The 26,179-nt window shown below is 58.2% G+C and overlaps 1 protein-coding gene across 4 annotated transcripts in view; it reads left to right on the top strand.

Moving 5' to 3' along the window:
* Window positions 1–10,356: 10,356 nt before the first annotated feature.
* Window positions 10,357–26,179, top strand: part of CAPN15 (calpain 15) — a 39,822-nt gene continuing 23,999 nt past the window's right edge. For 2 of the 4 annotated variants that reach the window (XM_032197878.1, XM_032197881.1), the window contains exons 1-2: window positions 15,188–15,323; window positions 20,573–20,892. In XM_032197878.1, the coding sequence (XP_032053769.1) occupies window positions 20,717–20,892 (176 nt within the window). In that variant the 5' untranslated portion in view covers window positions 15,188–15,323; window positions 20,573–20,716. Of the gene's footprint in view, window positions 10,699–10,785; window positions 10,968–15,187; window positions 15,324–20,572; window positions 20,893–26,179 lie in introns of those variants that run through there. The other 2 variants (XM_032197880.1, XM_032197879.1) reach the window with 2 other exon arrangements.

Raw genomic sequence — 26,179 nt, 5'->3', positions numbered from 1 at the left:
GCCTCGTCTTTTCTGTTGTTAACTTCCTCCGTAGTCCAACCTATTCCAGTTGCTACTCTTGTGGGAGTTTATTTTGCTTTCCGTGAGTTTTATTGCTAAGCCCTTGTGATTTCCTCCCCACCTCCTTTTTTTTCTGACACGCTCTGACGGTAGGACAACGGGGCCTTGCAGTAACAGCAGAGGTGCTGTAGGTTTCCTTGTCTGCTCAAACACATAGTATCTTGGCAAGCTCCTGCGCACCCGCACACAACAGCTGTCCTCTTCCAGGCAGCCTCGCGATCCCTTTGCTACCAACAGAGACTTAAAGTTAAGCTTCCACCTGCGTGGCTTCCCCCATCCCAGCCAGCAGAGGGTAGCAGAAGTGGCACCTGGTGCCCCACTGGCCTCCCCTATCCCAGCCTGTGAATCAGCACGTTGAGAATTTAGTCTGCCCCAAACTGCCTCTTCCTGAGCAAAGAATCCGGCTGGGGAGCAGAGCAGAGATTCGTGAGCCCTCCCAAAAGGTCCGCCTGTTAGTTTGTTTTAAGGGAAGTAGGGAGATGAGGTTTGGAAGCGCTGAGTCAAAATTCTTCATTCTTACTAAATTCTTTATTCAAAATTCTTTATCCTTTAGCACTTAATCTCTGACTTCAGCCTCTCCTGACTCAGAGTCGTCCTGCTCTCACTGTCCCCTCACACCCGTGGCACTTTGCACTGGGGAATATTGCCCTCTACTCTAGTGCCAAACCCACAAGTATTTTGGTGGCTTGTTTGGGGCTAGAAATGACTAAAACAGCAATTCAAAGTGTAACTGGAGGCAACGAAGGCGAGGGGCTGGGACAGGAGCACCGTGACCTGATGGAACCGCCGATGCTTGTGATGTCACGGCTGCGGGCAGGAGCCCCCGGGGGGCTGCCAGACCCCCGTAATCCCCCCGTAGGGACGTAATCCCCCCGTAATCCCCCCGTAATCGTCCCGTAGGGACGGCACCTGCACGAGCACGCTGCTCCTCGCACCGGCAGAGCCATGGCCAATGCGGGGCTGAAAACCCTCCTGCAGTCAAAGGAGCTCCTGGAGGCCATGGAGCCCCCGCTGGGCAGCCAGGCACAGCCCCCCGTCCCCTGTCCCCTGCTGGGCCCAGGGGCCTCCCAGGCCCTCACCAAGCACGCGGCCATCTCCTCCCCGGGGTAAAAGGCAGCGTGGGGATGGGGACTGGGGAGTGGTTGGGGGGCACTGGGGTGAAGGAAGGTGGCGAGGGGTGGCAGGACCCCCTCAGGTCACCATGGGGAGGCTCGGGGGAGGAATGCTGGGGAGCTAGAGGGTCACCAGCACGGTGTGGGGTCAGCGGGGGCTGCTGGGGGCACTGGGAAAATAGAGAGTCAAGGGGGAGATTTGGGAGGTAGCGGGGTGATGAAGGGTTATCGGGGGCAATAGGGGCTGGTGGGGGTCATGGAGGGGTTGGGAGGGTCTCGGGGGGTTCCTGACCATGGTCACGGGGGTTGCTGCCCCATGTGTCAGTCCCCCCATCGCAGAGTTCCGCAGGAACAGCACGCCCCAAAACTGCTACAACCTGAAGAGAACCTTTGCCTGCACCAACCTGCTGCCGCTCAGCCTGGCCAGCTCCACAGAGAGGGAGGCTTCCCTCGGCCCCCGCCTGCACACGTCGTGCTCCCAGGATAAATCCGAGCCCGCCGCCCCCCTGGTGAGTGCCCGCTGGGAACGCCCAAAACACCCCTGGGAGCTCCCTGGTGCCCTTGCCACACGAGTGAGGGGCTGGCTGGCGTGCCCCACATCTCCGAGGTCTCTCTGCATGCTTCTGCGGTGCTTGTGGGGGACTGGGGACCCTGACGTCTCCTGGGGACATCCCCATACCTGTGAGGATGCCTGGAACCCCCAGGGCTCCCAGATCTCCCACAGGGAAACCCTGACACCTCTCCCCCTCTAGTGAGAGATCCCACAGGACTACAGGGAATTCACGGCACCTCAAGTCCCATGGATGTCAGAGCTCCAGCACCCCTAGGGGACATCACAGCCACCCGTGATCCCCTGTGTACCTATGAGGAGGGGCCCAGGTGTCTGTTCTAGGTCACAGACTCGGTCCCAAGTCTCAGGAACGGGTGTGTTGGGCCAACGGGCACATGTAGGGCTGGTACGTGGGCCCTGGGATCACCACAGGGAGGGAGCAGACACCTCTCCATAGACCAGGGAGGGATGTGACTGTCACCACCCTGCCAACAAAGACTTTGTGTGATGCGGAGCATGTCCTGGCATGGTCATGGCAGGAGAACTGATCGTCAGCACCTCGCCTGTCCTGCTGAAGAAGGCAGAATGTGGGACTCGGTGAGCGGGACTAACCACCCACTGCAAGACACCATAGTGCTAACAGCGTGTTGTGTCCGTGAAATGAAGGTTCCTCTCTACAAACACAGTGTGGCTCTTCTCTTGGGGACCTTGGGGTTTGTTTGGACCTCTCAGAAAAATCCTTCTGAGTCTTGTATCCCTCAGTGTGGGTGATGTGTTACCTTGACAATGAAATCAAAGTGATTCTGGGTTTGTACAATACCTTAAACATCCTGTGTTACACACAAAACCCCATATACACGTGTATGCGCATGAGTACACCTACTCCATGCCAGTTTTTTGAGATGCCTACGTGGTAAAAAAGTATTAGATCATCTCTGGTCAGTGATAGGCATATGTATATAAAATGTATTTTTAGTTGTTACGTATTCTTTGCACCCTTCTCGTCGCACAAAGCCTTCCACTGCAAGCTCAAGGACTCATAGAGGAGATATCCCATATGGGTGATAGATCTCATGCTCTGGGCCATGACTTCTCCAACCAACCCTTTGGAGATCCATCAGGACCTGCGTGTTCCTCAGACTGAGGCCAGGTACCAGGACAGTGTGGAAAATAGCTGCTTGCCAGTCTCATACTAGGGTAAAACAGGAGGTAGGGATGGAGTCATTAAAAGGTTGATGTTTTGGGAGACAAGGACTGGAAGATCCTCAGCTGGTTGGCCACCCCAGCCTTCCTCTCTCACCTGATGCACCTCAAGCAGGAGCTGCTGGTTCCAGCACCTGCAAGAACTCATAGCCAAGAATCCTGTATGCATCCTCCGGTGTTCTTCACCGCTGGGCGTGCTATCCTTGATGCATGGCGAGCTGGGTGGGCTCCAGGTCAGTCCCCAGCTTCTGCCATCCCACAGAGTATCCCTTGGAGTATTAGCTCATTATCAGTGCCTAGCAAGATCATTTACATGAGGAGGAGACACTGAAGATTTGGAGCCTTCTCAGCACTTCTGTCTACACTGACGTACAGTGGAAGCCGTGAGGCTTTGTGTGGCATTTGCTTGTTGGATCTTGACTGTGCAAATCCATGAGAGGCTGAAGCCCAGAGTATTGCGAGAAGTGGCTGATGTTCTTGCAAAGCTGCTTGCTACCATCTTTGAAAAGCCCTGTTGATAAGGGGAGAGCCTTCATGACCAGATCACATTTTCTACCTTCATCAAAAAAGGTCCAACAGAGGGCCCATGCCAGCCAGCTTCACTTCAGTCCCAAGGAAAAACCATGGAATGACTCCTTGTAGAAGACATTTCTGGCAGATGAAGATAGGGATGGGGAGCAGTTGGCATGGATTTACTATGATTTTGTGCCTGAAAAGTGCGGTTGCTTTCTGTGGTAAGATGGTCAGGTTTCGTCAGGGCAGAGCAGTGGATGCCATTTACCTTGACTTCAGCAAGGCTTTCAGTGCTGCTAAGGCATCTGTTTCCAGGAGCATAGTTCACTGAAATATTGATGCCTCTGGTGCGTTGGCTGAACACTTGCTTCTCTTTAAATCAAAGACAGAAATAGGAACTTATCTCAAGTGCTGTAATAACTGGAATCCCCCTCTGGAATTGTCTGTCTCCAATGCTCATAGATAAAAACTTGATGGTCAGTACAATTGAAATGCCTCAGTTTAGATACCTAAAATTAGGTGATGTGCATCCCCGTTCATCTGGCTTCGTAACAGAACACGCTGGCATTCATTCAGTACTTGAAATTGCTTCGTAACTAAGTCTGTTCTGTGTGCCTCTGAGGGCCAAGCATAATTTCAGGCTCATCACATCAGCAGAGCTGGATGTCAGCAGCTGGGTCTTCAGCACAAAAGGAAGGGGTGGGGAGCCGGGGGTCGGCCTCTTCTCACAGGTAACCAGTGATAGGACCAGAGGGAATGGCCTCAAGCTGTGCCAGGGGAGGTTCAGGTTGGAAATGAGGAGACATTTCTGCTCAGAAAGAGCAGTCAGGCGTTGGGACGGGTTGCACGGGGAGGTGGTGGAGTCACTGTCCCTGGGGTGTTCAAGGAGAGGCTGGACGTGGTGCTTGGGGACAGGGTTTAGTGGTGACAGTGGTGGTAGGGGAAGGGTTGGACCAGATGATCTTGGAGGGGTTTTCCAGCCATTATGATTCCAGGTGGATGTGGTGTTAGAACCCACTGAGTGTGTGGTGATTCCTCCCTTTCCCCTCCTTCACTCCATACTATGCAGCTGTGCTTCCTCTTGCATCTCAATTAATAATCAAACACATAACAACACAAGTGACACTAAAGTGGGAGGATCCGTTGACTCTATCGTGGGTAGAGGGGTCTTGTAGAGAGATATTGAGAGACTAGAGGGCTGGGCAATTGCTCACCTACTTCATGAGATTCAACAAGATTAAGTGCCAAATTCTGCACCTGGGAAGGGGCAACCCTGGCTGTACGTACAGACTGGGGGATGAGAGGCTGGAGAGCAGCTCTGCAGAGAGGGATCTGGGGGGTTTGGTTGATAGCAGGTTGAGCCTGAGCCAGCAGCATGCCCTGGCAGCCAGGAGGGCCGACCGTGTCCTGGGGTGCTCCGAGGCTGGCACTGCACTGCTCAGGGAGTGCTCGTCCTGCTCCGCTCTGCCTGCTGCGGCCTCACCTTGAGCACTGCGTGCAGGGTTGGGCACCACAATATGAGAAGGGCCTAAAATATTGGAGAGAGTCCAAAGGAGGGCTACAAACATGGTGAAGGGCCCACAGAGCAAGACCTGTGAGGGGAGGCTGAGGTCCCTGGGTTTGCTCACCCCCAAGCAGAGCAGGCCGAGGGGAGGCCTCATGGCGGCCTGCAGCTCCCTCACGAGGGCAGCGGAGGGGCAGGAGCTGAGCTCTGCTCTCTGGGGACAGCGACAGAACCCGAGGGAACGGCATGGAGCTGGGACAGGGGAGGGTCAGGCTGGGGGTTAGGGAAAGGTTCTGCACCCAGAGGTGGTCAGGCACTAGGACAGGCTGCGCAGGGACATGGTCACAGCACCGAGCTGCTGAGATCAAGAAGTGTTTGGACACTGCTGTCAGGCATCAGGTCTGGTTTTTGGGTGGTCCTGTGTGGAGCCAGGAGTTGGACTCAATGATCCTTGTGGGTCCCTTTCAATTCAGGATATTCCATGATTCTATGAAAAGGGACTTGACTGAATTGGTCACACCTAAGAGACAGAGGGATTTTAGGTACTGTGAGGCTCCTTCCTCATCTCCAGATGCACTCAAGATATCATGGATGAAGATATCATGGTTGAAGATATCATGGATGAAGACATCTGCAACACAAGACCTATTGGACATGTGGACATCTCAGTAACATCTCCTACCTGAAATAGTCACCACCCTGTAGTCAGTGGTGCCTTTCTATGCCCAACTTCCCCTGGGGCTCCTGCCAGGTTTTGCCCTGCAGCAGTCAGGGCAGCCCTGCGGCTGTTTTAGGGCGCTGCCCCTGTGGGCCCACGTGCCTGGATGCTGCCCTGTGCTGCCCTGGGGCTCAGACACCAGCGCTGCTTTCTGCCATTTCCCCAGCCCAGGAAACCTGCTGGGAAGTGGGGGCAGCGGGGTCTGTACTTCTGCCACTTCATGCCCAAAGAACACAGGGAGGGCTGTTCCTGCAGCCTCAAATGTCTACAGATAACTAACTGCATCACAACGACCAGCAGTTCCTTCTTATGGGGAGGTGAACAGAAGCTAAAACTTCATTTATTTAGTGTTTGGCCCGTGTTGTCTTTAGAGACTGCCAGGCCCACCGTGTGTGTTGCTATTGCAATCCCTTCACAAACGCATGAGCCAGGACGGGTCCAGCAGCCTGAAGCCGCTGTCCCCTGAATACAAAGCGCCCTTTTCCTTCCAGCCACACACATTTTGTCCTCAGGTCCCCGCGGGGAGCTGCAGCACGAGGCAGCTCGGTGCCAATCTGGGGTTTGCTTCATGCGCCGCCAGGTCATTAAAGGGCTGCAATTAGCGAACCGGGCAGGAGCGGAGCCGGGAACGCCGAGCCCCGGGGCTCCGTCCCCGTGCGGGGCACGCCCGGCCCGGCCCAGCCCGGCCCCGCTGCTCCGGCTCCGCGCGGGCGGCGCCTTCCCCGGAGCGCCGGCACCGGCTGCTGGGGACCCGGGGGCTGCCGGAGGTCCCGGTCCCGGTCCCGGTCCCGGTCCCGGTCCCGGCGGGCTGCTCCACGTGCCCGCAGGCCCGCGGCAGCTCCGGGCCGGGGCGGGCCGCAAGGCACTCTGGGAGTTGAAGTCCCCGGCCCGGCGCGGGGCCCTGCCCGCCGCCGCCTCCCTGCCCCGCTCCCGCCGCCTCCTCGCTGCCCGCCGCGGGGGTCCCGCGGCCGCTGCCCCGCCGCGGCCCCGCGCCCCGCCTCGGCGCCCCGCGGACTACAACTCCCAGCGTGCCCCGCTCCCCCCCCGCGCTTCTTCCGCTCGCTTCTTCCGCGCGGCGCCCCCTGGGGTTTGTAGTCTCCCCGCGCTATTCACGACGGCCTCTGCGCCGTTTCCGCGCCGTAGCGGCCGGGGGCCGGAATGGGGCGCTACGCCACGGCGGCGGCGTAAGGGCGGGCGTGGGGACTCCGGGGCACGCCGGGCCGGCGGCGGAGCGGGAGAAAGGCGGCGGCGGAGCGGGCCGGGAGCCGCTGGGGGGGGAGGGGAGGGAGGGGGCCGGGGGGCGGCGGAGCAGCGAGGCCGCTGGGGCTGCACAGGTGAGCGGGGACCGGGGGGGACCGGGGGGGACCGGGAGGGACCGGGAGGGATCGCGGGGGCACCGTGGGGGCCGCCTCGCCCCCCGCCGGCGTCCTTCAGGCGGGCGCAGGGCTCGGGGCAGCCCCGGGGGCAGTGCCCGGCTCCCTGAGGCGCCCCCGGGGGCCGTTCGGGTCGGGGCGGCCTCGCCGTTTCCTCGCCTCTCCTCGGAGCCCCCCGGGGCCCGCGGCGTGGCCTGCCCGGCCCCGAGCCCCCCCCGGCTGTGTCAGCGTCGCCCTAACGGGCACCGGGGGGGCTCGGTTCGGGTGATCCCGGCTGTGCCTGCCCGGGGTCGGGCACCGGCTCAGCGCTGCGGCAGCCTCCGCTCGTGGCCGAGGCTTCAGCAGCTCGAGGCAGGAGGCAGCACCCGGCACCGCTCCCTTCCCCGGCCGGGGTTTGGGGCTGGAGAGGCCTTGGGAGGCTCCGGGTGAGGCTCCCTCCATCGGGAGCGAGGGGCAGCCTGCGCCAGCCCGGTGCCGGACTGTGCAGGGGAGCCCGAGGCGTGTGCCAGGCAGAAGGGCTTCGGCATCGCAATAAATATCGAAAAGCAAAGCTGCTAAAGTTGCACACGCACAGGAGGAAAAAAAAAAAAAGGTCAGGCGTCCTGCCCAGGCGTGGAGCTGCTGGCGTTGGCTGGAGGATGGGGTGAGCCTGCGCTGGGTCCTGTGGGGGTTTGTGGGGTTTTGCAGGGGTTGCACAGGACGCGGGCGGTGTGTACGGGGTCACTCGCTGCCCGGAGAGATGCTGGGTTCTGCCCTGCTTCATTGGGAGCCCTGCTTTGTGTTCATTTCTGAGTTGATGTCGGGCCTTTCTGGGATCTGTGGCCGCTTTGGGAAGCGCACGCCGGAGCCTGGTGTCCTGCAGGAGGGCTGCCTGCAGCACCTCGCTCCCAGTGAGCAGCACGGGGAGGAAACCAGCACGGCCAGCGGGTCTGCTGGAACCTGGGGCTCCCCGAACCATCACATGTAGTGCAGCCTTGGGCAAGCATGCTGTATGGGGGATTCGGGGGCTTCCTCCTGCTTCTCCACTGTAATCCTGCTCTTCAGAGCGAGCTGTGCTGCGTGCTGCCCTCCAGGAGCCTCCTGTTTCTGCCTGCGTTTGGCTCAGTGCTGCTGGATCCAGGGAGGAGCAGGCCACCCCTGAACTGCTGTTGCACTCTGGTTGCTATTTGGGGTGGCGTTGCTCGCCTGGTGTTCAGCAGTGGCAGCTGAGGAAGGCAGAAGGGCTGCTGTCTGTGCTGGAGACGAGCTTAACTCTGGCCTTCACGGCTCCTGTGAGCCCTCTCTGTGCTTCTCGGCTGGGCTGGGGGGAAGCGAGGGTGTTCCCGAAACTCCTCGCTCACACTCGGTTGCTTAAAAGATAAGGAGGGGTTTTGTGTGCCATTTCCTCTTGCTCTGGAAAAAATGCCGCTGCCCAGGTGCCTGTGCAGAGGAGGAAGTCCTAGAAGGAAATAAGATCTGAAGCAATGTGTCGCAAGCAGAAAGAACAATCGGTTTTCGGCATTTACATCGCGGAGCGAAGTCCTGTTTGACAGCCGAGATAATACGTTTATATTGATGCAATTAGCAGGATGGGGACTTTGCTGAACGGCTCGGGGGCAGCACGCTTTTCAGGCTAACTCCAGCAAACAGATCAGCGAGGACTGGAAGGCTGCCGTGGGTTGCTAGAATCGGCCCTTTGGGTTTCTGGAGGTTGAGTACATAACTGCTGATAGTTCCTATTGTGCCGTAGCCCGCCTAGTTGAAAAGAAAATAACTTGAGGGAACACAGGGCTATTTTTGCCAGCTTGAGATGATCAAGTTTGATTTCTAAAAACTGAAGCCGAGTCTTTAGGCTTGTGCATTAAAGGCAGGATTGGAACCACATTTCTGCTCCCCTACAAACGCACGCCAGCGGGGCAGACGCCAAGAAGTGTCCGTCAGGAGGAAACAGCTTCTTGCCTGTAGTGCAGCCCCTCTGGTAGCAGCCCAGGGCTCGTGTTGGGGTCGGTGGTGGCGTCGTCCCCCCCGGTGGCATCGCCCCAACACATCTCTGCCGTGCTTCCCCCGGGCCACCTCGTACCCAGCGCCAGCCTGGGTGGGTCTGGGGCACCCAGGAGGTGGCCGGCAGCTTCCCAGCCTGCCCCAGCTTGCGTTCCTCTGCCCGCAGATCGCCCTGCTCCCGAAACCAAGCTGTTTGCATAGGGGCTGCACCTCGGGCAGCTTTGCCAGGCAAGGCGGCACCTCCCCAGCGGCTGCACGGGGTGGTGGAAGCGGGCACGGCGCTGTGCCGGGGGGACTTTGCTCTCCGGGGGTGCTGTGGCACCGCTGCGGGCAAGGTCCCTCTCCGCACCCATCGCCTGCCGGCGGGGGGCTCGGGCAGCCCGTGGAGCTGCAGCACGGCCAGAAGGTTTTACTGTAAGCCCTGGCAGTTAAGCGGTTTCTCCTCCCAGACAATGCGTCTGCGAGCACGTTTCCTGCAGGAAAAGTGACGCGGTGGCACGTAGACCGACGTACGTATTCACGGGGTGCTCCGTCCTCTGGTGCTTAGCTCGCTGCCTCCTCAGCTCTGTGGGACGTAAGCTGCTTGAGTGCCCGGCGCTGCTTTGGGCTGGGAGAGCCCTGTGCAGCCTGTGCTGTGCAGACCTTCGGGCTGAAAGGCTCGGGGTGGGCCTTTCCAACCTCAATCAGTCCCTTGGTTACTTTTTTTGCTGGTTCCTCAGCAGCACCTCTTGCCTGCGGTGCTTTTCGTGAGCTGTTTTGCTGTCCTTAGCAGCACGTGCTGCAGGCCCAGGTGCTCACTGCAGGTTGTCTGCTTCCCGCTGCCTGAGGGTCTCAGCAGTGCACATGGAGAGAAAAGCTCCTCGTGAGAGCCCCGTGCCCTGCCCAGGCTGCGGGGAGGAGGTGAGGTGGTGGGCACAGGATGGGCTCTGTTGGTGCTGTGTGCTGAAACCTTCCTTGTTTGTTTTTGCCTCCTCCCCAGTCTGAAATAGAGAAAGGAAAAACATGCGATTTAGCCAAAATGTTGTGGACAAGGGTTCCTATTGCTGTCCTATAGAAGCCAGTCCTGAAGGAGACAGCATTTTCACAGTGTTAATTTAATTAAAACAGGTTGTTCTGAGAGCAGAGGGTCTGAAGGGGCAAGGGGAAACGTCCTGGGGGAGGGAGGTTTGTTGGTTTGGCTGAGGCAGGCGTTCAGACGTCATCTGAAGGTATGGGGATGGGCACATTGGACATAATCCGAGGGATTTCTGCTTTTGAATTTGCAGTATCTGTACCTGCTAACGATGTCCTGGCCGTGCGCGGTAATTAACATCTCTTCTTGTATCTGAACAGCCAGGCAGCGTGCCCCTCCAGACGTCCCTCCGTTCGCATGCAGATCTCCTGGGGGATCCTGCCCTGTTGCTAATTGTCGAGAGCTCTCCAGAATCCTTATCGTTGGGACCCCGCGGCGCTCGTGAGGCGCTCCGTTACCCGACACAGCCCGGCACCAAGGCCAGCGGAGGGAGCAGCACCGTGCAGCCACAGCCTGAGGTGCTGACAGCAGAGCGAAGAGCCCGAGCCGAGCCCAAAGCACGCGACTGCTGCCTCCAGGTGGGATCGAGCGCCGGCCTGATGCTGCAGGAAGCCCCGAGCCCTCTGGGAGCCGCGGTTCGAGCGGACGCCGAGTGAGCGACCCAAAATGTGAGGTTGGTTGCGTGTGCCGCTGCGGCGCCGACGGGCCCGGGGTCCCGGCAGCCCTTTGTCCTCACCTGCCTTTCCTCTCCGTTGGGCAGCTCGGCGCGGCTGCCGCTCCTCCTGGCAGGCGCAGCGGTGCCGGCGGGTCGGTGCAGAGAGCGCGGAGCATGCCCCAGCCGGGCCGTCCAGCTGGCGCCAGCAGCAGCCGTTCGATCCCGGGGACGCCGGGCTGACCTCGCACCGGGCGGGCATCGCCTCCGCAGAGCAGCAGCCGGGTCGGGTGAGAGGCTTTTCCGTCTGCAGCTGGCTCTGGGCTGGGCCGGGAGGGGCTGGAAGGGCGAAGAGCTGTGTGTTGTGAGTGTGGTTACCCCGCTTCCTCTCTGCCGTGCTCTCGTCTCGTCTCTTCTCTCGTTTTGGTTCCTTCTGAGTGTTCCCTGCTCCGTCTGTGTGAGGGCCGCACGCTCTCGCGGGTGGGGATGCTGCTGTCCCCTGGTTTTCTCCTGATGAGGAAGAAGCTGTACGGGTGGAAAAGAAAACGAGGGCTCATCCAGGACCTTGCAACCTTAAACTGTGGAGCCTGCATGGCTGTCTGAGCACGTGTTTGAGGCAATGCATGGGCAGGAAAACAAATTAACTGAAGGAATTGTGCGTTGCATTGCCTGCAGTAACCACAGCGCCAGGCTGGGAGCTGCCACGGCACTGGGACAGCAGCGTGGCCACGCGGTGCCTTACACAGCCGGGCTGCTTTTAGCCTGGTGGCTCGTGGCCACTCTGCAGAGACAGGGCAAGGCGGTGAGCGGGGCAACTGCTCGGAGCTGCTGCCTTCAGGGCACGCTCGTGGTGTCTGCTGCAGGGCAGAGTCTGGTGGGGCTGGCCTTGCGTCGGAATGAGCTGAGCTGATGTGGCTTTAGCCCAGGCCGGGGCTTTGGGTTAATTGGATGGGTGCTGGCATTGCTCGGGTCTGCCTGGGTGCCTGCGGGCGAGCTGGAGTCTCTGGGTGCCCTTGGTCTCTGGTCTGCAGGATTCCTTTCACATCTTGGGGTCGGTGAAGCCCAGCAGACGCACTGAGTGGTGGCTGTCACCAGGTGGGTGCCAGCTGGGAGCTGTGCTGGGGCTACTTCTCAATGGTGCTCGGGGCAGCAGCGTCCCTGCTCGTGCAGCAGGTTAGATGCAGCCTTGGGGTTTCTCGTGAGTGGTGCTGCGGGCGTGCAAAGCCCTTGTTCCCGTTCCCTGACCTCGCTGTGCCTGCTGCTTTAGCAAGCAGAGCTTGGCGGAGGGAAGGCTGGGGGTCTGCAGCACCCCAGGAGGCTGAGACGCATCTCGAGAGGCATGTGGGTGACTCCTGTAGCACACAGTCTCCTCTCCGTCTGCCTGTTTGGGTTGAGGCAGCTCCAGGCAGCAGCTGGCTGGTGCTGGGGGAGAGGTGAGCTCCGTCAGAGGTGTGTTGGGTGGCCCAGCAGGGCTGGCTTTGTGGGAGCGGAGGCAGTTGCTCACCGAAAGCATCTGCAGGAGTTTACAGCCCTCTCATCTACAGCGCGGTGTTTTCCTCGTGTGATCGTTGTATTTGCTCAAATAATTGCTCTCATGGGCAGCTGTTGCTTCAGGCCGTGTGTAACTGCGCACATCCCCCAGTTCCAGCTGTATGGCTGTAGCTGACGAGGAGCCTCCTGCCGTGCAGCCAGGGATCCAGTACGGCTGCGCCAGTGAGGAACGGGAACGTCGCCGTGGTGTCAGGCACTGCTGTGTGCCTCCGTCCCTTCCCTTACACCGGGGGTGTTCGGTCATAACCTCAGGGGCAGCATCAGCAGAAATGCCAGCGTGGCTCGGCTGTCAGCGCACAGGGTTCGTGTGTCTTTCAGGATGACAAGTGAAACCTGGATGTGGACAGAGGGGTGAGCAGTAACGTGATGCTCCCCGTTAGGTCACAGGACCGAGCTGTGCCGGGAGAGAAATCACCTCTGTGGCCTCTCTGTCTCACTCCCTGCCCCACCTGCCCGTGTTCTCCTTCCCTGTGCTCGCGGGGAGGGTGGCAGCCTCTCGCACACCTCCCAGTGAGTCTCGTGCTTTCAGCTCCTGCTTGGTTGTGATGGATGTGCCAAATGCCACTGGTGGCTGCCAGGCTGGTCCTGCCTCTGCGCTTGCCCGAGGCACAGCCAAGAGACGTGGTTGTTTAAGTGTTTAAGTTGGTTGGAAGGTGGGACATGATGCCTGATTAAAGCCAAGAAAGTCCAAATTACATAAAAATGGCGGGGGGAGACATGCAGGTACTGCTGTCCTTGTGAAAGGAGGTGGTTTTGGTTCTGGACAGGGCAGCACAGTGAAGACCGAGCTTTGTTTCTAGTAAGGAATGCAACTGGATGTGGCTTGGATGAATCGTGTATTTGTCTTCTCTCTAATCTCTGTTGAATTCAAGCTGTGGCTGGACTATCTTGGGCCAGCGCGCTCAGGGGACATCTCCTCCTCCCTCTTCCCCTGAGACTGCTTTTGGAGTCTGTGCCCTGGGTTTTCGCTGGCTGTGAGGCTCCTCTTCTCGCTGCAGCTCCCTTCTTCGGTGGCCAGATCTTCATCTGCTTATCTGTCAGCTTAGCATGATCTGAAGATACAATCCCCGACGTCCTTCTGGGTCTGACCTTGTGTTTGTGCTGTGCTTGGGCACCTCCGGCCCTCTGAACCCAGCTGATAGCAGGCGGCTGAGATCTGCCTTTCTCAGTGCCCAGGAAGGGCTAAGTCTAGTTTAACACTGCTGACACCAGTCATCTGTGCGGGTCGTGAACCCTACCAGGAACTAACTTGGAGCTAACTCCGTGCTTTGTCCCCAGCGCTGCTGGAGCGGTTGGGCCAGAGCTCTCCGCTTTGAAAGGTTGGAAGCTCTCCGTGACTTACAGCATCTGGTTTTCCCAGGGTAGTTTCTTGTTCCTGTGCCATTGCGGTGTGTCATCTTGCAGATGAGAGATGACTTGCAAATTTTTTTCCCTTCCCTGTTTCCCCGTAACCTTTCCGGCCTGCGCTAAGCATGGCTCTCGGTGCAGACTTGTCCTGAGAGCTGTGCAAGCTGTTTTGTTTTCCTATTGTTTCTTTTGGGGAGGTTGGCTTTGTTGGGCTTGCGTGTTTCCACATCGTGCTTTTGAGTGTTTTAAGTGCAGGTGGAGTTCTGAGCCGCGCAGCTGTGAGTGTTGGTGCATACAGAGGATCGCTCTCTGCGTCCCCGTTACTTCTGGCTGGGTTTTTTCTTTGTCCTTGCTACTTCTGCAGTGTTGCCCCTTCAGGAGGGAGCGATGTCAGAAACAGTCGAACCAAGGTGAAACTGATAAAGCAAATGCATTGGAGAGCCAGTGCCTGGCGCTTACTCATGGCTCTTACTCATGTTTATCTCGAGCTGTGAATGTGCAATAACAACAGTTCTGTTCTGCACAGGCTGGCACAGCCTCAGACAGGAAGATCTGCTGTTTACCAATCAACACTCTGCTCTGAGTGAGAAGGGGGGAAAAATTGTTTTCTTGCTGCTGGGTAACCCAGAGACTGGTTAAACCTATCTGGAGGAAAAGAAAAAGAGGAAACGAAGAGCACATGTGTTGCTCAAGATGCGTTTTCCTGGCAAGAGGCCTGTGTGTGTGTTCTTCCTGCAAAGCATCCCTGCTTCTGCGACTTCCTGGTAAATCTATAGCACGCTGCTGGCAGGCAAGTAAAAGCTTCCTGGTTTTTATAATGCAGCTAGCCTCAGCAGGCGGGCTGTCGAGGTGATTTTTCAGCCTGACATGTTTTGTAGCCGGGGCAGTCTGTGGGCCGAGGGGGATGACAGAGCTGTGCCGCAAGGATTAGAAATGCACAGAGGAAAGGATCTGGGAATTAGCTCCGCTGGTAAGGCTCCCCAAGACTGGATGCTGTGGCTTGTCTTGGTTCATTTCTTCCTCTTGTCTTGCTCTCTGTGGTGTTCCTGAGATGTTGCTAATGAGACAAACCGTGCTGGCCTGTGTGCTTTTGTTAACCCCGCTCAGAAACCAGCCACAATTAGCCAGTAAGCTGGAAGGTACAAGTGGTCCTCTTGAACTTCACTGAAGTCACGTTAATTGACTTATTAGAGCACCAGGTTTTCAGAGATGTGTGTTTGTTGTTTTGTTTTTTTAATCTGTGTGTATTCAGACCATGCTTCAGCAGTGCCTTTGTTGCCATTTTCATGCTGATTCAGATAAGGACCTTCCTGTTCTTGGGTTGAAAACAGAGATGGGTTTTGGAGTTAACCCTTATTTTGAAGAAACTTTCCTGACCCTCTTCTTCTCCCCAGAGTTTGTAATTAAGACGTCGATTTCCACTTCCAAATCTCCGTAAGTGCCTGTGATAGATTTCCAGAAGCTCACTGGGTGATCTGTCACTGCTTACAGTGTGCTGTGCGAGGGAGAAGAAGAAACTTTTTCCAGCCTTTGACGCTAATTGCTTTGTGGCTAAGCTGGCTCTGCAATAAATCTACTTTTCCTATCAATCTTTTGCTTCAGGCGTTGGACACCTCTTCCTCTGCCTGCATACTTATGAAGAGTCAGTGCTGGGCACTGAGTGCAGCTCAGCCCAACCCAGCTGATGTGTATGAATTTCTTCTGTGTTAAAGTTGAGCCAGAACCAGTTTCAAGGCAGCTGAACGAAGGTAAAGATCCTGAAGCTTGCCTTTGCATGTCAATGTCTGTGGCCAGAACGATGTGCTGCTGTTCTGGGCTTTGCTAAAGTGTGGCATGAAGTACGAGGCCCTGCTCTGCCCTGCTCTAGGACTCTGGGTAAAATTATCTTGTTACCTCGTTAATAGCCCATCTGGAAATCTATTTCCAGGCAGCTAATTGCATCTAATGATATCTCTGCAAGTAGCACACCGATCTTGTTTCTCGCTGTGATTTGGAAAACAGCTCATTCACAGCTCCCAGGCCCTCAGATTTCATCTCGGGCCAGAAACCCGCCTGGCCTCTCTTCTCCCCCAGCACGAAGGTTTGGCTGGGTCTGTTTCACCTTCCTCTCCACCTCCCCGCCTTCCCTGCCCATTTGTGGTGCTCGTGTGGTGCCCGGCATCCTCGTGCCATGCGAGGGGGATGCTTCTTGTCCCTGGGAGGTCTGGCAGCGCCCCAAGTCACAGGGGGAAGCTGTGTGGCAGAGCTTGGAGGCTGGAACAGCCTCCCACGTCCCAGTCGAGCTCACCAGCCACTGGGCCATCCTTCCTGTTACACCTCAGTCTGTCCCTGGTACCTTCCACCTCTCCCTGCCAGCGACTTTGCAAGGAACTGGAACTTGCTGACACCTCAATTTCCTGCCGAGACTGCAGCACTCGGGCTGGCTTGCCAGGTGAGGGCAGGAAGAAAGAGCAGCAGAACTTTGTTTCTTGTCACCAAGGGGCCAGCTTTGTGCGAGATGCTTCCCTGCTCAGCATGGGGCCTTCTGGGTTGCTCAGCTGCTTTGCCACGTGGGTCCTGCTGGCAGTCACGGGAGCTCGTGCTGTGTTTGAGCTCCAGAGCTCTTGTTGGGTTGGGGCTTCGCCTCTTGGATTGCCGTCTGGCTTGCTCCTGCCTGATGGGGATGTCTTGTTGCTTGTCAGCTCTTTTCCTGCCTTGTGGAAAGAAAAAACAAAGAGCTTGTTCTCCTGTTCTCCCTTCCTCCCCTGGTGTCTCTTATCAAGGTCCTCTCAGCACAGCGAATGCAAATCGTGCTCTGCAGGTCGTGTGCCTGCCTTTGCAAATCCTCGGGGTTTGCCAGCCCGCCCTGCCTGGCTGTGCATCACCCGCTGCGTGCACAAAGCCCTGAGCTGCTTCCGCGTGCTCGGCTGCTGGGACAGAGCGGCGGGGCAGTGCCGAGGCCTTCCCTTGCTATCTGCGCCTCGCCTCCTCCGTGACCTCAGCCGGGGAGATCTCTTCCTCTGCACGGTGTTTAAACTGGCGTGGGGCCGAGGGCCCGCCCTGTCCTTGTGGCGTACGAAGAGGTCTCCTGCAGCCTCCTGCCCCTGCAGCTGCATCTCCCCCTGAACTCTTTTTGTTTTTAGAGAAATGCAAATCGCGTCCTGCAGTGCCCAGGGAGGAGGCTGCTCCCGCCGGGGCTGTGTGTGGGGAAGTTCAAAGCCTTCAGGAACCCTGAAGGAACCCTGCTGAGGGTGATACCAGGTCCGGCCCCTCCGAGGCAGCCCGCAGGCAAGGATGCTTACCCAGCTGCAGGAAGAGAAGGGCTGGTTCTTGCAGACTCAATCTTAGCCACAGAGCAGGAGGCTTTCATCTTCCTCTGGGCACAGCTTCGAGGATGCTTTTCCCCCAGGTACACGTAGATGAGAATTAGTCACAATGGATTTCCAGCCTCTGATGGGCTGGCTGCTGGCCCGGCCCTGTGGACAGGGGGTGTCAGATGTGCGAGGTGGCTGTGTTTTCATCCCCAGCTCCTACCAGAGCAAGGCAGCAGCTCAGAGGTGACTTTATAGGGTGGAGTTGTTAACAGAGGGGCAAAGTCTTGGCCCTGGGATCAGGAGGCCAAGAACTGTGATGTTGGAAAGCTCAGGCAGGAGCTGAGGGGCTGGTTTGTGCTACGTGAACAAATAAATAACAAAAGGAGAGTGTGAGGGTATCCCATCACAAAGAGGGGGCTTCTTCGTGTGGGACTAGCTGAGGTGAGTCCCACCCCTGGCTTTCTTCCTGGGCTGGGGCAGCCCCAGGCCCCTACCTGCTCGTCCTGCTGCGTGCCAAAGGGAAGAGCTTGGGTTTGGGCCCCAAAGGCTCAGTCCTGCTGGCTGGGCTTACCTGGCAGCCAGGAGACTGCTCTGCTCACCCAGGAACAGGAGGATGCTCCCCAGGAAGGCTGTGCTGCCCTGGCCTTGCTGTAGTGCCCGCTGCTCGCGGTGGCAGTGGTGTGGCAGCGTGACCAGGGGTCTGCCTCGCAGCCCCCAAATCAGGGCAGGGGTGCGGGAGCGGCTCGGAGGCGGAAGGACCAAATCTATTTTTGTTTTGGAAGCAATATTTTGGGAGCAGTTCAGCAGTGTCAGTCGAAACCTGATAATTATTGCAGCTGCAAGGGGCAAAAAAACGCAAAATCCGAACTCAGCATCTTGCTAAGGTGCTTAACTGCTAATTTCCATGAGTGAGATCCACCCTTCCCAAGGCACTCCAATCTGTTTGCTTTGTTGTTTCCTGCTCTAATTAGATAGGTGGAAGCAGTGCTTTATTTATTAGGAGGAAAATCCTGTTCCTTCGTGCCAAGGCAGAGGAGCTCTTGGCAGCTCGCTCCCCTCCTGGGCTGAAGATTCCCGTGTTCAGCACGGGCTGTGTGCCTGCAGGGCACCTCCTGGGGCATCTCCCTACCTGGTGGGAGACAGTCCTTAAAAATAAGGCTCAGTGCTTCCAGAGAGGCTTTTTTAATTGTCCCCTTCCCTTGCAAGGGTGCAGTTTTCGTTCTCACCTTCGCATCTCGCCAGCTCTTCATTTGCTTGTGGTTGGCCAAAGGCGTTTTCTGGCTCGGCGTGGCAAGCAGGTTCATGCTTTGCATCGAGCTGCGGCGATGCCGCTCCTGTTTTCCCACGGCCTTGCCTTCTCTCCCCCTGCCCGTGCTCCCCTCTGAACGCTGCCCACCGGCCGCTCTCACCTGCTGCGAGGGGTGACCCTGGGAGGAGGATTTACCGCTTTGCCCGGAGAAATCCGATTTCACGCCGCACTCGCAGCCCGGCAGCCCACTTAGACCAGGCAGCCTTGGAGATCACGGCGACTTAGCTGGGTTATCCTGCACCTATTTATAGACGCCTGCCTCTGCCCAGCTCCACCCCGCGGGGGGCTTTACCGCCCCGCTTTAAAGCAGGCCCCCAGCCCCTCGGGCTCCCCGCCGCAGCCCTGGCGGAGGAGGAAGGGCCAGGCCCCGGCAGCGCGTTGGAAGGCAGCAGCGATGCAGGCAGCAGGCATGTCTCTCGCCTCTCGTGGTGAGCTAAAAGTGGCGTTTCCGCGTGTGGGAGGAGGAAGCAAAGGGCTCTGCTTTTCCAGCTTGGGAGTCAGCCGAGGAAGTGCTCTCGAAGCAGCCTGTGGAGCTGCTGCACTTGGCAGTTCAGCTCCGCACGGGGGGAAGAAGGCTGCGAGCTAGCTGAGCATCCTGCCTTCTGCTTAGCCCTGCCTGTGACGAGCTGCACGGGGCTGTGTTCCTACCCAACTTGCTTTTATTTCATACACAGGTATTTATTTTATCGTGGTAGAACCCAAGTCTGGAGGTGAGAGACAGTTTGGTCTCCTAGCAGGCCTCTCGGTTGCATCCCTCACGGCTTTGCTGCCGCGATGCAGCGCGGCTGGGGGAGCGCACACAGCCCTGGTGGGGGCAGCGAGGGCTGCTGCAGGGGGAACAGAGCCGCCCTAGGTGGAGGGCAACAGGTATCATCGGCTCCGGTGTGACTGGAGACGCTTGGAAATGCACTGCCCCTCGTGTTCCGGCTTTCATCTAGCCAAAAAATTGGGGTGGCTGTAAACTAACTGCTCACACAGCAGGAGATGAGAGGGAAAGCGCCAGGGATCCGTTTTGGCTGGGCGTGCAGAAGTCAGTGAAACCCTGCCGCTGGGCAGGCAGCTGGGAGCACAGCGTGGAGATGTTGTCTCCAGTCTGGCTGAAGCACAGCAATTACACAGACCAATTACAGCAAGGTAATCAAGGTAGGGAAAACAGTTTTGGGGCACTTTTTTTTTTCCAGCTTCATTTTGTTAGTCCAGGCTTTGCAGGTTACAGAGAAGCCACCGTGACAAAGTAGTTAATGTTCCCCAGTTAATGGCCTAATGCAGGCACATTCCAGTATTAGGCTGGTAGCAGAACTGCACCTGCTCCTTGAGCTGCTGCATTTGCGAGCCTGTTATCTATCAAGGCCTTTCTTGATCCCTCAGAACAACCCTGGGATTGAAAAGCTGTATTTTAGGAGTCTTTGTTTCAGCCTTTTCGCTGCACAAAGTAGATTCTTCGCAAAGGTCTTTCTACAGCTCATTCATCTCTATAAACCCTGGTGCGTAATTGAATAAGCTCAGCTGTGCTAATTTTTTTCTTCCTCATTTCTTCTTTTTTTTTTTTCCCCTGTTAAATGTTCCCTTGATCTGTTCCTCCTGACACGCATCCAGATTGCCATGCCTTTTTCCTTTAAGGAGAGAGATATATATGTTCAAACTTCCTTGAATACGAGAGGACAAGAAATGTTTCTGGGGTTTAATTGTGAGGATGCTCAAAGAACAAATCCTAAAAAGTAGGAAAGAGGGCGAAAAGGCAGAACGTTCAAAGCCCCAAGCCTGCTTCTGCGGGTAGGGGGATGCTCAGGGTCTGCTAAAAATTGTCTTGAGCTGAGATAAAGTATTTCATTGCCCTGTGTGAAGACGTCACAGGAGCATACTCGTGCAGGTAGCCACTCAGACTGCTCTCAGTCTTACTGCGGTGTTCCTGGGGAACAGGAAGAGGAGATTTTCTTTCACACGCAAGAAAAATGAAATCTCACTGCAGACAAATCACGCTCCTGGTCGCTGAGGTAACTAACAACCCGGTGAGCCAGCTAGAGCCTGGAGCTTTCAGAAAACCCTTTTTGGGTGTGAGGTTCCCAAGAGCTGCTGGTGGGGGCTCTGCCTGAGGCTCGCTTGTCCCTTCCTCTGCTACTTCACCGTGCTGGCAGGGGCTGTGTGCTGGGCTCTGCTGTGCTTTCCTCCTGGCCCCCGAGCCCTCCTGGTGCTTCACTGGAGGGATCCTATCCTGCAGGCAGCAAAAGGTGGCTTCAGTGACGTGGCCCCGCTCGCAGCATGCATTTATAGGCTTCTAAAGCTGGAGGGGTGTTGCTTGAACCGTACCTTATCTCTCTCTCTTCTCTTCCCTTTTTTTTCCTCCCTTCCTCTGTTTGTTTGTTGTGTTTTTTTTTTTTTTCCACCTCTTGATCAGAACCGACCTTCCTTTCTCCAGCGCGTTGGGATCTTTCCAGCAGCTCATGCCGCAGCGCCTCGCCTGTTCCACCCGAGCTGCCTGCGCCGCTGGCTTGGACCTAACCTAGGCTAAATCCCCGCGTGGCCTGGGGACGGGGCAGCCATGGGGAGCTCTGCCTCGTCGCTGGCCGCAGAGACCGAGTCGGACCATGGCTTCACTAGCCCACCCTACCCGGGGCACCCAGCCGTGGGCTGGTATAGGAGTAGTCCCAGTGGTCCTGTTTGGGAAAGTGCCCTTATAACGCGGCAGCATCAGCACTTACACCACCGGGTGCGAAGGTAAGGAGGAGGGGAAGGAGCCTGCTCACCTGCTTACCTCTCAGCTTCAGCCCAGGGTGCTGCATTCGGGGACAAATTGCCTTGGATCCTGCTGAGGGTCGGGTTCTTCCGTCAGGGCTCAGCTCTAGCCCTGGTGGAACTTTGGGCTGAATTCTCCCCGATTTGGGTGATGCCAATCTGCGTCCTGTTACAGGGCTGCCGATGTCTCCTGCAGGACAGGCTGCAGGGCCCATCGCAGCCCCTCCTCACTCGCCTAAGCTGCGGAGGTGGCTGCCTGGGAATGGGATCTCAGTTCCTGGAACAAGCTGGCCGTGTGCTTGTGGCTTCCCTCCCCCCTCCCAACTAATGACGAGTGTCACGGGGGGAGGACTGTGACCCCAGGCTGGCTGGGGATGAGCAGCAAGAGCTTCTGAACTCAAAAGAGCGAGAGACGCTGTTGTCATGAGAAAGAAGTGAAACGCTTTGAATACCAGATCCCAGGGAACAAAACACACCAAAATGGAACGAAAAGAAAAGAGCTCGGGGTTTTGGACCCCCAGTTTCTATCCCTCGGTGAAATCAGCATCTCGGGACGTGTCCCCGAATCGCTGCCTCTGCCCCTTCCCCGCCAGCCGCTTGGGAGTGAGGAGTTTTTCTTCACGCTGGAGGGCGGGTGTCCTGGTTCAGCCTCTGACAGGTTGCGAGGTATGTCGACAGCAGCTAAAAATCCTCTGCCTGGGGGCTTGGCTGTAGAAGCTGCCGCGTTTTGTGCTAACAGTGCTGGAGCCGTTGCCTAATGCCTGCTCTGTGTAGATTCCAGCCCGCTCGGCTGTTGGTACTTGCTTCAGCCCGTTTGGAGCCACTAGGTTTTTTAGGCATAGCTGCTTGCTTCTCAGCGTCCCCGAGCTGTTGTGGCTTTCCACGGGGAGCGCTTGCTGTGACGGTCACGTCCTATCCGTGCTGCAGCCCTCGTTTTCCTGCCTCATCGCTGCTGCCAGTCCCCACGAGTCTGCTGCACGGCGCCTGGTGCACGACTCGGGGAGACCCCAAGGCAAGCAGCGCCGCGCTTTGCTCCTTTGTAGCCCTGTCTGGGGGTCCCTCGTTGAGCTGATAGCGGTGTGAAAGCAACCGGTTCTTGTCTTTGCTCTCAGCTGTGGGCCCGAGGCCCTGGCGATGCTCAAGAGGCCTTTACCAGGGCTGCTTTGTGGCCTTTACCGGGGCTGGCGGGCGGTCTGGGTGCTGTAGGTTTGTCCCCTCCAGCTTAGAGGGATCCTGCCCGCAGGATCCTTCCTTCCAGGCTGCTGCTTTTCCCCGAGGAGAGCTGGGGAAGGCGTTGAAATTCCTGCCGAGCGCCCCGCTCTGCCTGCGCGCAGCCAGCCTGCTTCAGGCTGCGGTGCTGGCAGCGGGTGCAGAAGAGGTGCTGAGCTCAGGCCAAAGCGCCCGTGGCTCCCACGGTGAGCCCGCTGGGACAACAAGCAGCAGCTGGCTGGTTTCCAGAGAGGAACAGACAAATATATTGCCCTTTTTTTTAAATATATAAAAAAAGGTAACTAACTAGAACAAGCCCGAGGAGGTGGGGCTGCCTCTCAATGGCCTCGTCCCCAGAGTCCCGCAGCCAGGAAGGAAGCGGAGTGCTGGGGAGTCAATCGGAGGCTGGGCTGCAGGCCGGGGATAGACTCTGCTTTTCCTGCTGCTTTCCTGTCTGTGCCTGCGGCCACCTTCGGAGCCGATAATGCTTTGGCTGCCGCGGGCCAGCACGGAGCCAAGCCCGCTCGGCTCCGTCTCGCGCCTCGGGGACGGATGCAGCCTGTCCTCGGCAGGAAAACGGGGGCGCACGGGGGCACACGTACTTGGTGGGCAGCAGGGGGAAGCTTCCCCCACAGAGGGGTGGCAGGAGGGGGAGGAAGCCCAGCAGGGCCTGGGCTCCCCGTGTGCCCAGCCCCTCGTGCAGCGGCGAGGTGTGGTGCCACGTGGCTGGTGTCGGGAGGGGATCACGGCACTGAGCTGATGTCCAGGGGAGATTTAAGAGAATATTTCTGCTCACTGCGCCTCCGTCCCCCATTGCTCATGAATTGGGGCACGGGACATTGTCCTGGTTGAGTTCCTGGTGGCTGATCTGATGTCTCCATGCAGGGACAGGGCCCTTTGCTGCCGGAGGTGCCCGTGGGCCTTCGGGGGGTCTCTGCTGGTGCTGTGAGCGTGCCAGCACCCGGCCGGTGGGGCTCACTGAGCCCTTCAGGTGCATCGTGGCAGGGCTCTGAGCACCGAGAATTGCTTGGGTTTGATCCCCTCAAGAGAGGCTTTTCGAGGAAAGCATCACAAGATCTGTGTGGCTGAATCTGAGCGCCTCTGCCCACCGCTTGATGTGGCCGAAGCTCCCCGCGTGCCTCCCTTTTGCAGGGAGCTGGCGTTCCCCGCAGCATTCCGCAAAGCCTGTGTGTTTTCCTACAAAAGCCTCTTCAGAATGAAATGCCTCTGGGCCTCAACGACCGTGGAGGGAGGGACCGATTTATTTATTTATTTATTTGAAACGCTGTGGAGAAATAAATCTCCCTGCTGTTTGAGGGCAGCTGTTCGAGGAGACCCACTTCTGTGGCTGGCAGTAGGGGGGGGGGGCGCTTGCTGCACCCCTCCCAGCACGAGCCAGCCGGGGCCTTGGCATTTGGGAACCACACGGCTTAAATGTGTGGGACAGGAGGAGGAGGTTGGTGCGGCCGGGTAGCTTCACACGATCCTGTCGCAGGGGCTTTGAGCCCGTCTGAGGCTGGGGCCGGGGCTGTGGGTCGGGGCAGACAGCTCCCTGCTTTTTATCAGCAGCCTGCTCGGCTTTGGGTGTGCTCAGAGTTGATTTTGCACCCTGCAGGAGTGAAACCTGCCTGCGGTTTGCTCAGGAAGAGCTTTTCCTCATCCCAAGATAGCAGCGTTTCGACCCATTAGAGGTTTCAGCTCTTATTTCCTCTCCGCCGCCCGCCCTCCCAGCCCTTCTCTTGTTCTCCGAGCCTTAGGAGCAGCTCGAAACGTCAGGCAAGGTCACGCATGGAGGAGCTCGGTTGGGGATTTTAGGGATATTCTCCGAGCTGGTGGAATCGCTGCCACACAGCTAACCAAATCCCTCCCCACCTGCACAAGGACACTGCAGGGCCCTGCAGGGACCCGCCAGCTCCTCCCGAGCCCCCAGGCAAGGACCAGAGGCTTGTGTGGTTGGGGGAGAGCTGGGGATAACCAAAATCTGCCCTGACTGTACCCACAAAGGGGCGAGGAGAGAAAAAGAGACCTGTGTTCGGAGCTGTGAGGGGGCTGTCATCTGCTGCGGTGCCCAGGACATGGCTGGGGATGGCGCTGAGCAGAGCTCGTGCCCACGGGCAGCACAGTGCTCCCCAGGGAGCCGTGGTGCTGTGTTCAGCTGGGATTTGGTGGGGTTACGATGCCTCAGGGGTCCTGGGTACCTGCTTGGTGGGAGCGCTGCCCCCGTGGCTGTTTCCTTGGTGGTTCTCCCCAGGCACCCTGCAGCAGGAGCGGGGTTTGGCCAGTAGGGCATGCGGTGCCGTGGGGCTGGCAGCACCCCGGGCTGCTCCCGGTGCTCCCCATCCACTGTCCCCGCTGGCTATTCCAGCTGCCCGCTCCCTCTCAGAGCCCCAAAATTGTTTAAATTGGGGCTATTTAGAGCTGTGGAGCTGTAGAGAAGGCAGAGGATGGCGTAGAGGAGTCCCGGTCCTCTCAAAGGAGCTGACGGATGGGTGCGGTGACAGCAGGGAGCTCAGGAGCCTGCCTGAGCGGCTGCGAGGAAGGAACCAACGTAGGAAACTGTGCGTGTGTGTGTGCTCCAAGGGGAGGTACTTAATGTTCTCCTTGGGTCAAGTGAAAGACCCAGGGTGAGAGCCCCAGGCCCCTCCACCGATGTTGTGCAGCGTCTGCTGTGGAGGGAGATGGCCCTGCATTAACCCCACGCGTCTGTCGTGGGCTCGGGAGAGGGGCTGGGGCCAGAGCAGCCTCCTGCTTCCCTCCCGTGGGGGTGGGCAGAAGTGTCAGGTGCTGGGAGCTGCTTCAGGAAGGGAGAGGGGAGCACTCGTGGAGCTGCCACCCCCCTCGCCTGCCTCCAGCCCTCGCTGTAGGCGCCTGGCCCCGAGCTCGCTGGGCACCCAGAGGCCCCCGAGAGGCCCCCGAGAGGCCGTGCTGGTCCCATCGGGGCTGGAGGTCGGTGCTGGTGCGTGGAGGGGACGGGGCAGCGCGTGCTGGGCAAACCTTCTGCAGCCCTTTGTTCCCTCGCGCGGAGCCGTCCCGGCGCTGCAGGGCTGCCAGGGACAGAGGGGCGGTTGTTCGGGGCTGGGGCCGCATGACAAGCAGCACATCTGGCTGCTCCTGCCCAGGGATCGGCAGCCTGCCCTCGGAGCTGGGCTTTAGCAGATTCCCACCATCCCAACAAACTGCCCCGGGCTTTTATTTGGCCTGGGATCCCTGTCGGAGCGCTCACCCCAGCGTGCTTCATCTTTAGGAGGCAGCAAACAGCGCGAGGGGCTGAGTGACCGAGGCTGGAGGCCCCCAGGGTGCCGTGTGAGTCGGAGGAGCTTCTGCTGGCTGGCCCTGGAGCAGGGCACGTGTCGGAGGGGCTGCCTCAGCTGAGGCCGAGCAACAGCTCCTGAGTGTAGGATGTGAGCAGAAAGAGAGGGCTGCAGGGCGGGGGTGCTGTGGCTGCCCCTAGCCCACCCGTTCTGAATTTCTTCGGTGGTGTCAGAGCACAGCGCAGAGCAGCTGGCTCGGGGCAGGGGGTGTTTCCCTGCCATCTGTCCTGTAACAGAGCTGTTAAAGCTTGCTGAGGAGGTTTTGCTTCTGGTTCTGATGGGTGTGTGTCAGCACCCAGTCCTGCAGAGCAGAATTAGGGCTTTGTGAGAGCGGCCGGGCACGCTGACCTCCCCGGGGGTCCTCCTCGGAGCAGCCAGCGGGGGTCTCGGCAGGGAAGCTCCTTGCACCTGAAGGACCTGGATCCAGCACCACTTCTGCCTTCTGGCCCTTTTGTAGGGGCAGGGGATGAGCCCTGTGCAGTGTGCCGCTGAGAAGTGCGGGCTGATGCCTTTTTCTTTAGTTCTTTTCCTTCTGACAAGACCCAGGGTGGTTTTTAGAAGCTCAGGTATCTCTCTCAAAAGTTGCTCAAGCCTTTTCCCTGCAGGCCTGGTGTGCAAAGCTGCATCTCCTGGAGCTGCAGGACGTAATTTAGCTCATCTCTGACCGTGGTGTAGGAACGGCATCTGTGTCCAAGCAGCGCTGGAAGGAGAAGGTGGAAGGCAGGGGGTGGTGGTGGGGGCGTCCCTCC

The sequence above is a fragment of the Aythya fuligula genome, chromosome 15, assembly GCF_009819795.1.
Source record: "Aythya fuligula isolate bAytFul2 chromosome 15, bAytFul2.pri, whole genome shotgun sequence".
Lineage (NCBI taxonomy): Eukaryota > Metazoa > Chordata > Aves > Anseriformes > Anatidae > Aythya > Aythya fuligula.
Note: the sequence above shows the minus strand (reverse complement) of the source record. Positions and strands in the feature narration are given on the sequence as shown.